The sequence below is a fragment of the Abramis brama genome (genome assembly GCF_963993115.1).
Source record: "Abramis brama genome assembly, chromosome: 25".
Lineage (NCBI taxonomy): Eukaryota > Metazoa > Chordata > Actinopteri > Cypriniformes > Leuciscidae > Abramis > Abramis brama.
In genome coordinates this window covers 16358631-16372949 of record NC_139987.1, presented here as the reverse complement: position 1 = coordinate 16372949, position 14319 = coordinate 16358631, and the positions used below count along the sequence as shown (strand labels likewise).

Here is a 14319-nt window from a genome sequence, read left to right as displayed (position 1 = left end):
GCAAGCAGCTTGGTGAGAAGGCAACAACTGTTGGCGCAATTATTAGAAAATGGAAGAAGTTCAAGATGACGGTCAATCTCCCTCGGTCTGGGGCATCATGCAAGATCTCACCTCGTGGGGCATCAACGATCACGAGGAAGGTGAGGGATCAGCCCAGTACTACACGGCAGGACCTGGTCAATGACCTGAAGAGAGCTGGGACCACAGTCTCAAAGAAAACCATTAGTAACACATTACGCCGTCATGGATTAAAATCTTGCAGCGCACGCAAGGTCCCCCTGCTCAAGCCAGCGCATGTCCAGGCCCGTCTGAAGTTTGCCAGTGACCATCTGGATGATCCAGAGGAGGAATGGGAGAAGGTCATGTGGTCTGATGAGACAAAAATAGAGCTTTTTGGTCTAAACTCCACTCGCCATGTTTGGAGGAAGAAGAAGGATGAGTACAACCCCAAGAACACCATCCCAACCGTGAAGCATGGAGGTGGAAACATCATTCTTTGGGGATGCTTTTCTGCAAAGGGGACAGGACGACTGCACCGTATTGAGGGGAGGATGGATGGGGCCATGTATCGCGAGATCTTGGCCAACAACCTCCTTCCCTCAGTAAGAGCATTGAAGATGGGTCGTGGCTGGGTCTTCCAGCATGACAACGACCCGGAACACACAGCCAGGGCAACTAAGGAATGGCTCCGTAAGAAGCATCTCAAGGTCCTGGAGTGGCCTAGCGACAGCCCCGAAACCTGAAGGATCTGGAGAAGGTCTGTATGGAGGAGTGGGCCAAAATCCCTGCTGCAGTGTGTGCAAACCTGTTCAAGAACTACAGGAAACGTATGATCTCTGTTATTGCAAACAAAGGTTTCTGTACCAGATATTAAGTTCTGCTTTTCTGATGAAAAAAAATGCAAATAAATTACTTAAAAATCATACAATGTGATTTTCTGGATTTTTGTTTTAGATTCCGTCACTCACAGTTGAAGAGTACGTATGATAAAAATTACTTCTACATGCTTTGTAAGTGGGAAAACCTGCAAAATCGTCAGTGTATCAAATACTTGTTCTCCCCACTGTATATTATTTAGCAATATTATTGATTTGACCACACTGACACTATTGGACAAAACTCAACTGAGCTGGATGATGACACCACTGTTTTCTGCAGAGCTGCTTTATAGATGAATCGACTTTGTTTCATAATTGATGAATTTTGCAACATCGACATTGTTATTGACCTGAATTGAATCAACATTGAACTGACACTTTTGTCTTCTGAAGAGCTGTGCATAGCTAAATTAAACTTATTTCATAATTGATCAACTTCATACAGTTATTAAACAGAACTGAATTAACACTGAACTGTCTTCAGCTGAATAATGACACTATTGGGAAACATTTTACAATAACAGGGCATAAATAATCATGTACGAATACCTGAATTAATAGTTACATCAACATGAACTCATGATTAGTGAAGATATTAACTAATCATGAACCAATGAAAAGAGATTCTTAACTACGCCAGGAGTCATAATGATTCATGCATTAATAACAGCCGCCTTAAATATGTTAGTACATGTTTGATAGTTAATGCATTAATTAACGTTTAGGGGTAAACTAAATCAATCAGGCTTCGTAAGAATAAATAAGAATTGAAAGCACTGAAAGATTTAAACAGCTCTTCAAAACTGGGTTAAGCGGGAAGGAGGAGAGGGGATAGGTAAGGCTGTCAAGTGACATACATTTACACATTTAGTTAGATTTTTGTCTATATACACTAGGTTAGGGATTGTGCCACCCTCTGTATTTTTGTTTTTGTTAGTTAGAGTAGTTTTAGTTATGACATCACAGACTTTGAAGACTTTTTCTTTGATCTTTCTTTTTTTTTAGTTCAGGATTAGATTGAAATGGTTTAGTTAGTTCCTTTTTGATTATGTTATTTTTGTTTGATTGGCACAATCCAGTTTTCCCCTTTGTTCCTTCCGTTTTGCTTTGTTCATATGTAAAATAGTTATTTACCTTTATTAAATTAAGTTCATTTGATTTTGTTGTGTCTCTTGTTTTTCTCATTTCATTCAGTGCTCAATGGTGATAGGTGTCCGAACTGGCTTAATGTTCCACTTTTAAGGGGTCTAAGGGGTTTTTGGGGTCCTTGAGATGTTCTGACAATGCCCTGACATTTGTGTTTTTTTTAGTTGCTTATAAACATATTAATGGCAAAGGTGTAATTACACTATATTTAGCACAAACAGGGCTACCATAATATGTGAGCAACGTGCATGTACATGTTTGTATTTTTGAGAGAATAATGTTTATGCATGGTTATTGAAAAAACTAAAAACTAAAGTTTCTGAAATAAGGCCACAAAACACATACTAAATATGTGTCAATAAGACTTTTGACTAATGGATGTCGGTGCCTAGAGTTTTTTTCTTCAAAATGATGTGAAAATCATCCTGCCTAATCATTCACATAACACAATACATTGATTTAAATCTTGTAAAACACTTTTTGTTTGGAAAGGCAATATGCGCAAAGGGCGTCAACGATTCAACACCATCATGCATATTTAGTGGTTCACACCTGAGGAGACAATGGGGCCCACATACTTAATGAGCCATTCATTCAGGTGTGTCACCTATAGCCACAAGAAAGAATGCAAGAGCATTGGTTCACAGTTGGAAGCATCTCAATTTTATTTTATTTTTCCACAAATTGTGCTTGCAAATTGTATAATATCCAAGGAAAACATGTCTAGTAATTGTGCAGTTAATTCTCATACTGTATTTTCAGTTTTGGAATATGTATCCTCTCCCCAAATTTGTCAATAATAAAACACAATAAAAATTATTTAAAGAAAAGGCTTATATTTACCTTTTAACATTTGTTTACATCTACCTTGTAAATATATATTTTTTTTATTAAAAAGGTTACAATTACAACAACAATTCAAGTGTAATCTTTCTTTGTAAAAACTAAAGTATACATTTTATCATACATATTTCAAAGTTAAGGATTCATTACTTTGAATATAGCCTACATTGACAAAACATACTATATTTAACATATTAGCAAAAATTGGCAAACAAAAGCTTATTTGAGGTGGCAGATATTTTACAGTAAAAATATATAATCTATCCAAAACTAGTTAATGAAATGTTGTCTTTCATATGTCTGTAACATAGGTCTTTCGTTTTTATTATAAGGAATATAAATGCTAATTTGCAGTTTAATACGTTGCTTATACAAATACATTTTATTTCAACATATTTCAGTCGATTTTTACTCATCTCAGTATAATAATACAGTTTGCTAAAAGCAGATCATTCATTCACACACAGAAACGCGAGTGTGCGAGCTGTGGTAAACAGCGCATCTCTGCCGTTCATTCATTCACACAGAAACGCGATTCACTTGAGAATGAAAAAAACTTACTACAGTATTCCTCAGCTCAGCTGCATCTGCTCGTCGAAATACCAGCACTTCTGAGGTATTATTCTGAGGTATTTTATGAGGTATTTTTCCATTATTATTATTATTCCTCACAGCGCTGTGAGACGGTGTAAGCAAGTACAATAATCTGAATAAACTTGATGTGTTTTCTCGAGCTGATATGGGGGCGTTCACAGTTTGCACGGATCGCCTCAGTCATTTGCGTTTGAATAGCGCGCGCTCTCCGTGGGCGGAGTCACATTAAAAATAATTAGCTGAGATGAGAACAACTGACATCTCTCTCTTTTCATAAAGATTACATAAACAGAGAATATTTGTTTTTTTATAAAAATTACTTAATTTAAAAGAAGAGAATTCAAGCTTCATGCCTGTGTGTCTGTATGTCTGTTTGACTGAGTATTCGCTGAGTTATTGTTCATTTTCAGACGCGTTTCAGAATGGACTTCACTGACAGAGAGGAGGCAGAACTCGCATCATGTTTATTTTTCTTTATTTGGCGAAAAGCACAACACTTTGTTTTTATTGTGAGTATACACAAAAATAATACACACTGAACAGGATTGATTGATGTATAACACAAGCATATAAGCTAAAAATTAATATTTTTTTTATTTTTATTTTTTTTGCACTGATAAGGAAAAAACGAGCCTATCGCGCCGGCGCGATAGCCGACCTCAGGGGGTTAAAATTCCTAGGCGGTTGAGAGCCAAAGAAGGGTCATAACAGCGCTGGAACTGAAGAAAACACATGCAAATAGAAAAACACCTGCAAATTAAGAAAACGTCTTCATCAATTTCACAACACGTGTGCTCCAAATACTCACAACACAACCAAGTACAGAGACGCGCTGCAAAAGTTCACAACACAACCAAATACAGAAACACGCTGCAAATAGCACAGACCACAACGGAAAGTTTCATAAGAAATGTTAGATAATGCAGGGTCCAAAGATGCGATGGCAAGTTTTAAAGTTGAGACACTCACACACAGATATATGGAGCACACATGTGTTGTGAAACTGATGAAGATGTTTTCTTAATTTGCGGGTGTTTTTCTATTCCCATGTGTTTTCTTCAGTTGCAGGGCGTTGAGCTCTCTTGGCCACCATACTAATAACTACCACTAATAAATTTAATTTGATCTAAACCGTTTTCTGATTTTTATAGTTCATTTAGGCCTATGTTTAGTAATAGCTACTTTTCTTCCCAGAACTACAGTATGTAGGGTTTGATTTGTGGGACACACATTAGTGGCGCACTATGTGCTCGCTTGTAGTAGTGGGAAGTTCGGATCATTTTACTGACTCGGATCTTTGAATCTAAAAATAAACGAATCTTTTTTCGAGTCATTTCGTTCATTTCTTGCATTTCAGCAGAATGTATTTAAAATTACATGTTAATAGCCAAATTCCCCAAACACATCAAATGTTGATCGCATTTAGAACAAGAAAAAAATTGCAATTCAAGGAAAAGGCCAAATTATGAGAAACAGAAACAATTAATTAATTTATCTTGGTCTTCAGGCTATGTAGTCTGTTAGTTTACCTCACCTCCCAATCTGAGTTGTTCGTTCATCACGTGATCCTCATAAACTGAGCTATGCAGTCTGTAGTACCGGATACAGAATTGATCAGTTCACGTTTCGAGTCTATCGACTTCGGGTTCGACTCATTCGTTCATCACGTGACAGCCCCATTGGCTGAAGCTATGCAGTCGGTACTGGATACAGAATTGATTAGTTCATCTCTCGAGTCTTCGGGTTTGAGTCGTTCGGTTTTATGTCACGTAACTGCATGTTGTTATAGGCTATATACAGTGAGGAAAATAAGTATTTGAACACCCTGCTATTTTGCAAGTTCTCCCACTTGGAAATCATGGAGGGGTCTGAAATTGTCATCGTAGGTGCATGTCCACTGTGAGAGACATAATCTAAAAAAAAAAAAAATCCAGAAATCACAATATATGATTTTTTAACTATTTATTTGTATGATACAGCTGCAAATAAGTATTTGAACACCTGTCTATCAGCTAGAATTCTGACCCTCAAAGACCTGTTAGTCTGCCTTTAAAATGTCCACCTCCACTCCATTTATTATCCTAAATTAGATGCACCTGTTTGAGGTCGTTAGCTGCATAAAGACACCTGTCCACCCCATACAATCAGTAAGAATCCAACTACTAACATGGCCAAGACCAAAGAGCTGTCCAAAGACACTAGAGACAAAATTGTACACCTCCACAAGGCTGGAAAGGGCTACGGGGAAATTGCCAAGCAGCTTGGTGAAAAAAGGTCCACTGTTGGAGCAATCATTAGAAAATGGAAGAAGCTAAACATGACTGTCAATCTCCCTCGGACTGGGGCTCCATGCAAGATCTCACCTCGTGGGGTCTCAATGATCCTAAGAAAGGTGAGAAATCAGCCCAGAACTACACGGGAGGAGCTGGTTAATGACCTGAAAAGAGCTGGGACCACCGTTTCCAAGGTTACTGTTGGTAATACACTAAGACGTCATGGTTTGAAATCATGTATGGCACGGAAGGTTCCCCTGCTTAAACCAGCACATGTCAAGGCCCGTCTTAAGTTTGCCAATGACCATTTGGATGATCCAGAGGAGTCATGGGAGAAAGTCATGTGGTCAGATGAGACCAAAATAGAACTTTTTGGTCATAATTCCACTAAACGTGTTTGGAGGAAGAAGAATGATGATTACCATCCCAAGAACACCATCCCTACTGTGAAGCATGGGGGTGGTAGCATCATGCTTTGGGGGTGTTTTTCTGCACATGGGACAGGGCGACTGCACTGTATTAAGGAGAGGATGACCGGGGCCATGTATTGCGAGATTTTGGGGAACAACCTCGTTCCCTCAGTTAGAGCATTGAAGATGGGTCGAGGCTGGGTCTTCCAACATGACAATGACCCGAAGCACACAGCCAGGATAACCAAGGAGTGGCTCTGTAAGAAGCATATCAAGGTTCTGGCGTGGCCTAGCCAGTCTCCAGACCTAAACCCAATAGAGAATCTTTGGAGGGAGCTCAAACCTGACTGATCTAGGTAAGATCTGTGTGGAGGAGTGGGCCAAAATCCCTCCTGCAGTGTGTGCAAACCTGGTGAAAAACTACAGGAAATGTTTGACCTCTGTAATTGCAAACAAAGGCTACTGTATCAAATATTAACATTGATTTTCTCAGGTGTTCAAATACTTATTTGCAGCTGTATCATACAAATAAATAGTTAAAAAATCATACATTGTGATTTCTGGATTTTTTTTTTTAAGATTATGTCTCTCACAGTGGACATGCACCTACGATGACAATTTCAGACCCCTCCATGATTTCTAAGTGGGAGAACTTGCAAAATAGCAGGGTGTTCAAATACTTATTTTCCTCACTGTATAGGTATCTTTATCAAAGTGATTTTCCCCATCATAGATAGTTTAAAGCATTACCAACTCTTTAGTACCACATTCATATGGAAAAGAACCATCATGACAGAAATTCTAAAAAATTATACATTGAAAGAAATAAAAAAGCTATAATTTGAGACCAAAAACGCAGCATGTAACTGTAAAAAAAAACTGACTACGTGCTTGTTTATGAGAAAGTTTGAGAAATATGAACTCATTTATGTGTCCAGTGCTGATACATCACATCACGTGACAAAAGAACGAAAGACTCAGAAGAATCAGACCCGAAGACTCGAGAGGTGAACTAATCATTTCTCTTTCCGGTACTGACAGCATAGCCTCTATGAGACTGACAGGAAGAACGAAAGACTCGGACCCGAACCTGAAGACTTGAGAGATTAACTAATAATTTCTGTTTCCAGTACAGAACCTATAGGATGTTGCGCATGCGCAGTCAACACAAAATGAACAAATCACTCTCTGAGACAACTCTGTAGTCCAGAGTCCTATTAAAGATGCGTTCAAAATGAACAAATCGTTCATGACCGACCCATCACTACTCGCTTGGCACATTAGTTGTGTTCCTATGGTAATGCTGGCATTTTAATCTCATAAATGTGGACTGCTTTGGTAAACAGAATCAATAATTAAAGACATGTTTGCATGTATGTTGTATTTGGGAGTTTTCAGGAGGTTATGTACAGTAATTAACTGTTTTCTTTTGTAGTTTTTTTGTGTTGTTTAAATGTGTGTGTGTGTGTGTGTGTGTGTATATATATATATATATATATATATATATATACACACACACACACACTGTATATTAGTCATTTTGAAAATAAATTAATCCAATTCAGCTGCAATGCTTGCTGACTTAACTGAAATGAGATTTAAAAAAATCAATTACATCAACATCAAAAACATTTATGTGCAGAACTTTATTTACTAAACCCTTAATGAGCTAATCTCTAGTTGATGCTTTTAACAAGGTCAGCAATGAGTTGTGCGGCTGTAAATATTTGCCTTCCAGTGCCCTCACAGGCACTGAGAAAGACGAACCGCGTCCTTTATTTGTATTTGTGACAACGGTTGAGATTTACGCTGTTTATCACCAGCAGGTGTTCGCAAAACCACTCCCAGTGTTTACATAATACCTGCTTATTCAGGTTATTACGAACTCATTTCTCACGATAAATTTGATGTGCGGGGCTGTGACTCTGCATACGGAGCAGCAAATTGGATCTCTATTCAAATGTGCAGTTTACACTGTAAAGATAGAGAGCAGCTGAGGGCTTTCTCTGTCTGTCTGCCACCAACTGCGGCTATAGCCGCGCACCCCAATCAGGGATGCGCGATTCCCTCCAGCTCTCTATGTGCTGTTTGGTAACTGTGGGTTACGGTTGTATTTCTGTCAGTGTGCTGTTGTGCCCAGGTATTGTGCAGAATCTGACCTCCGTGCCGAAACATCTCTTCACACTCTCAATCAAGGCAGTATTCTGGAACTACGTTACCAAGGCAACAGGGCAGATGACTTGGATCTGCTAAATGCTCGGGCTTGAACTGACCGATTGTGCTATACGGAATGCTAAAGCAAAACATGTCTTGATGCTAACTGGAAGTCTTTGATATAATATTGCACAAGATTGTTTGATATATTAATACGAAAAGTAGATTTTTACGTTTCTGAAGAAATTTGAGTGGTGCTCTCCAGGAGGCTACTTAAAATGATACCATGATGTTTTAAAAAAGTAGACATTTGAATTAAATGTTGTTTGGTCATTATTAAACAAGGATTTGATCATGCTGTAAAGAGTAACAACAACAATCACCAGGCCGTTGGCTCCCTCTGCAGGCATTTGTTATAATGTACATAAATTGATTATGTTTATATTATGTATATTACATTATGTATTTTAAAGGTGCCCTAGAATGTGTTGAAATAATATTTTAATTTTGTCTCTGATATCTACATTGAGGGTATGGCTTATTTAAGATTTGAACTCATGTAATACAAAAAACTCATGTGACTTCGTTCCGCACTGTTTGTGCTTCGGACATGAATTATAGCTCAAAGTATGTGGGTTTGTGAGAATAGGTGTGCTATTACTTCTATAAATTCTGTAAAAAATACAAACCATAGACTGAAGGAGCGAACTGAGCCATATGTAGTAGTAACTTGAAGTAGTAACTGAATTTTACATTTTAAACTCTCAAGTCTAAGCAACAGTGATGCCTGCCTCAGCAAACACCACTAATACAATTTTCATAGATGTGAAAGATATTTCTTTCAGCTCTTCCACAAATCCTGCCCATTCTTTGATCTAACGTTCAGTTTAATTGATGATGTCTTGAGAGGTCTTCTCCACTGATGCAAGTATGAACTCATCTAACCCAACGTACAGTTCTTCCTTTATAGATCAAAGACTCTCTCAGAACCATGTGTCAGTGAGGCTAATTACAACAAACAAAGATTTAACCACAGCTTATCAACTAACACAAATCCAGGTCTGAACCATTAGCCATAAGTTAATAACTGGACCTCTTTGTAAAAATTCTGGGTTATTTGTTTCTCATTGGTCTATGGTGCTTTCCCTCAACTTCCCTCAACACTGCATTGTTGCAATTAAAAGGGAAAACTTTAAATAAACCAATAGTATGGTGACTATATATGTTAAATAGATGTTTTTGCCAACAGGTCAACTTTGTGTAACATCATTTTGCAGGAAACTTTGAAAATTGGACTTTTGGAATTAATTATAACAGTTTAATTTAATTTACTTGTGCATAAAACAAGTAGGCTATGACTAAGGTTTCATGTGTTAAGAACAATTAATAGCTTTTTTTTTCATATTCAAACTACTTTTGTCAAAAAATAGCATGGGGCAAATATTAGATCAAATTAAAACATGATACATACCAAAGAGGGTTAAGATTTGTGAACAAAGCCTGATGGGTAAACATAGTCAAAAGCTAATTTTGTCATGTAGAATGACTGAACATTTATTTTTAACAAATTATTTTGATACATCATGTTGGTTAGGAGCCACCATTACTATGAGTTTGCCAAATACAACATATTTTGTTGGCCTTATCATTCATTCAATGGAGAATTAGTGTTGGAATAAACATTTAACTACCAAAAAAGACTATCACAAATTCCCACAATATTACTCAATGAGTTTTGCATTGAAAGCTGGAATTCTGCAGTGGTAAGCTGCTGTGCTCTAAATCTCTAGCCAGTGTACAGTACCTCCATTCGGCACTGTTATGACTTACTGCATCACTGCACAGGAATGACACTGCCATCAATCATATTAACACTGGACCCACAAATCAGGAGCAAAAAATGCACCCCCAAGGTTTTACACAATCAGCATTAATTACATAATTATCCACTTCATTAAAATACCCAATATCGTAACTGGAGTTCAAGGTGTTTCTAACCGATACTGAAAAAGGGCCTCCAGAAATGATATTATACCTGTACAAACATACAGACTATGTGCACACATTCAGGCACAAGCATATTAAAGAGATAATTCACCTAAAAATGAAAATTCATCATTTACTCACCCCCTCATGGTCAGTACGAAACTTGTATGACTTTGTTTTACTTGAAATACAAAATAAATATAGCAGATATTGCAGAAAGCTGCTAGTTTTGAAAGTGGCTTCTTTGTGTGCTGTGCTTCTTACATACTGTACATTGCTACACTATTGACAATAGGGCAATGGGCGTTTTTGCTCATGAAATTTTGCTAATGTGAAAATGTGACCTTTACTTTATAATAGGAAACATAAAAGTGGTTATTTATACAACTTTATATATTGCATGTCAAGTCATACGATGGCTTAATATGATGTAAAGACTAACATTTAAGTAGTTATTTGCAGAAAATCTGTTTAACATTTTAAAGTTCAGTTCAATTATGATGCAACAGGACACAGCACATCAGGTTTGACATCCAAGATTTGAAACATTATTGGTTCTTGTAAGGCTAGAAATACAGCTCACAAGTCAAATGGACTACTTTTGTGTCAATTTTATGGTCCTTTTTGTCATTTTAGACCTTCACTTCTCCAATCCCCATTATAGAAAACGGCACTCTGGATATTCTGCAATATTTTTTCATTCAGAAAGATGATAGAAACTCATACAGTTTTTACAACGACGCAAGCGTGAGTAAATGATGACAGTATTTCAATTTTGGATGAAGTGCTCCTTTACAAAAGCGTATAAAAGCATTCACCCTTAGTGCTCTACACCGTGACACATCAGAAAACTCACCTTGAACGATGATGTGCACGGAAGTGGTTCTGGGTTTGCTGCTAGTCTGAACCGCGCAGATGTATTGGCCCTCGTCTGTCAAGTCCACATTCTCTATCTTGATGGTGAACTCATCCTGGTTCAGAGTAACCAAACTCACCCGGGGGTCCACAGACCACTTATCCTCTCCGGCGTACAGTATACTTGATCTGTTCAGCCATGCTGTGTGTGTCACAAAGTCCCCTTGTGAGCAACTACAAGAGAAGAGAGAGAACCAAAGAGAATACTTAACCCTTAGCATTAGCATGTGCGCTACGAGCAAAGTTCCCCACTGAATTATTACCGGTGTATCCCTTTGTTACTAAAGCACTGGGATTCATCATTTAAATTCAAATATTCATTAGCATTCATTCAAATAGTCCCCCTGGTACTGTACGTCGGAAGACTGCATCTGTTTCGGAAGCGAGTGCGAATGTATTCCCTAGATATTAAGCAAGGAAGAACAACATGGTTAGACATCGATCAAACCCTCCTGAAGATTAGGTTTATTAAATTCAGTGACCCCCAGATAATATTTAAAGCTAAACTGGCTGGAAGGGGGGAACAGCCTCTTAGTGCTTTTGACTTAAAGACAATGCCATCTCTCTTTATTACGGATACAATGGAATTAGATGCTAATTACTTACAGGCCTTCCTTAAATGAGGACATGCTGTGTCTAATTACAGCTATGCCTAACAGTTAGCAGCAGAGGCCAAAAAGGGCCTCTTCATATACTGTAGGGCTATTAAAATCAAAAGCAATCATGCGCTTAATTGATTACTTGCCTGATTAACCATTCAATAAAACGCAGGGACAATTTTCATGCAATCTTTGTTTTATCTCTGGTAGCATCACAGCCCAAAAATCTTTGGCACACATTCGAATAATAGGTGTTCAATGCTCATTAAAGCCCATTATGGTTATAATGTTTGCGCGCTCATCTTAGTCGATTCAGTGAGAGGCACAGAGCTGAACTACTTTAGCTTCTAGAGGGCAAAATCCAAAGCACCAGGGACAGATGTGGTAAATGTGCTTCTTTGTGTCTTTTTTTTTCTCCCTAGGCAGGCGGGCAGAAGTACTGGGGTACAAGCAAAGGCGTTCGTTTTCACGGGAGTGGAAACTGCGGCACTGGCCTCTACCTCGTCTTATAATAGACTAAATGAGAACGCTGGAGATCAGTGGAAAGATCAAGCCTTTTCCCTGTGGACAGGTTCATAATACACTGCAGGGCATCCTACGCAGAAATATTAAAGTCGCCCATCTCCAATCTGTCTTCCCCTTGCTCTTCTCTATAAGGTGGCAATGTGTCATTTCTGCAGCAAAAACCAAACTGCCAAAAATAAATAATAATTATTTGCATAAAAATAAAATAAAACAAAATAAAAATAAACATATCTAATTCTACAGATAAAAATGAGATTTTAAACAACATTAAAAAGTGTCAACACAATGTATTAGTGTGTGTGTGTGTTTGTATATATATGTATACAGTATATCTTCATTATTATTTTTTTCAAAGTGTTAATGGATCAAGCTGCCTTTTTTTAGGAAAAATATTTGAGGATCTGTGGCATCAAAAAGTTAAAAAAAAACCTGGTTCAATAAAAATCTCCCTAGGTGAATGCAAGAGAAGCAAGTAAGAGGCGAGCCACCCATAATAGGAGGAGGAGACGCGTCGGCTGGCATATAAAGCACTCGGTTGCCAAACAGGGTAACAAAGCACACTCAAGGGCATTCAAAGTTGGCTGGAATAATAGAAAAAAATGCAAAGCAAAAGCAGCTGTTGCACCGGTAATTGAACGAAACCCCCGATGAAACACAGTTTATGGGATCAAAGAGCAAAGCTCTCACACATTCGTCATGTAGACATGGATGATATGGTAAATAATACAGGAAACAAGAGCATTGCTGTTCAAATAGCCTTTTGCTGCACACGGCTGGTGTGCTTGCATGTACACACAGATGACTGAGTCTGCACTTATGCAAGACTGTATGTTTAAGGGAACTGTTCACCCAAAGATGAAAGATTTGCCATTAATATTTACTCAAAATCAAATCAGAAATGACTTTCTTTGTTCAGTGTGGAACACAATAGGTGAATTTTTGCTGAATATCCAGATTTTCTTGTCAATATAATATAAACCAACTAACCAAGTAGAGTACTAAGGCTGTCAAGGTTCAAAAAGGACAAGCTTTATATTCCAAGTCTTCTGAAGCCATTTGAAAGTTTTGTGTGGCAGACAGAAAATGAATTTATCTAATCTATTCACTGGAAAGTTTAGACAAATCAGAACAATCACGACCATACCAAAAAGAACTAGGAAGAATTTCATTAAACAATGATACAGATTTTGTAAAAAAAGAAACTACACTTTGACCAGTATCACTTTATTTTAATGTGTCTTTGTTACATTTTACATGTACTTTAGCAATAACTAGAAACTAGGCATAATTACATGCAACTAAACCTAAACCAAACCCTAACCCTATAGTAAGTACATGTAGTTAATTACAAGTACTTCAATGTATAATTACACTGTAACGGGGACACAGTAACCCTTTGACCTATTCATCACACAAAGCTATTATATGACAGAAGACTTACAGTTTGAGGCTGTTTCCACTACAGACGCAATAAAGCGACCACTACAAATCTATTTGTTTCTCATGTCAGAAACAGCATCACTGATTATAATGTGTTCTATTTGCTTTTGTCTCATCGCTCACATCTGGTGTAGACGCTGTGTTAAAACAAAGTCATTTTAATTTTGGGGTGAACTATCCCTTTAAGTACATGCGCACCGTAGGGACTGCACATTGTTAGTTCAGCTATCATATTAAAATATTATTTACAGCATCACCATAAAATGCTGTGCATTATAATAACAGCCTCTTGGTAAGACACTGAGGGTGAATCCAATCCAATCAGTCTTAACCTTGAGCAGTCAGAACCTTCTGGAAACCTGTAGTGCAGCATCTCCGGCCACTGGAGCATGTCTGAGCTGCATGTTCATAGCACCACACTGAATCAGCACAATGCAACAAATACATAAATTAAAAATAACTCCGCCTTATATTCCCTTATCAGAGAAGAGCAGACAGCAAACCATTTTAATCCAAATAAAGTGTCTACCCTTTCAGTGCAATGAAAAGCATCCAA

The 14319-nt window shown here is 37.8% G+C and overlaps 1 protein-coding gene across 7 annotated transcripts in view; it reads right to left on the bottom strand.

The window, feature by feature from the left end:
• The window catches only part of ntm (neurotrimin), a 318803-nt gene that overhangs the window by 42401 nt on the left and 262083 nt on the right, over window positions 1-14319 (bottom strand). For all 7 annotated transcript variants that reach the window (XM_084103855.1, XM_084103850.1, XM_084103852.1 and 4 more), the window contains one exon: window positions 11141-11373. In XM_084103855.1, the coding sequence (XP_083959981.1) occupies window positions 11141-11373 (233 nt within the window). The remainder of the gene's footprint in view (window positions 1-11140; window positions 11374-14319) is intronic.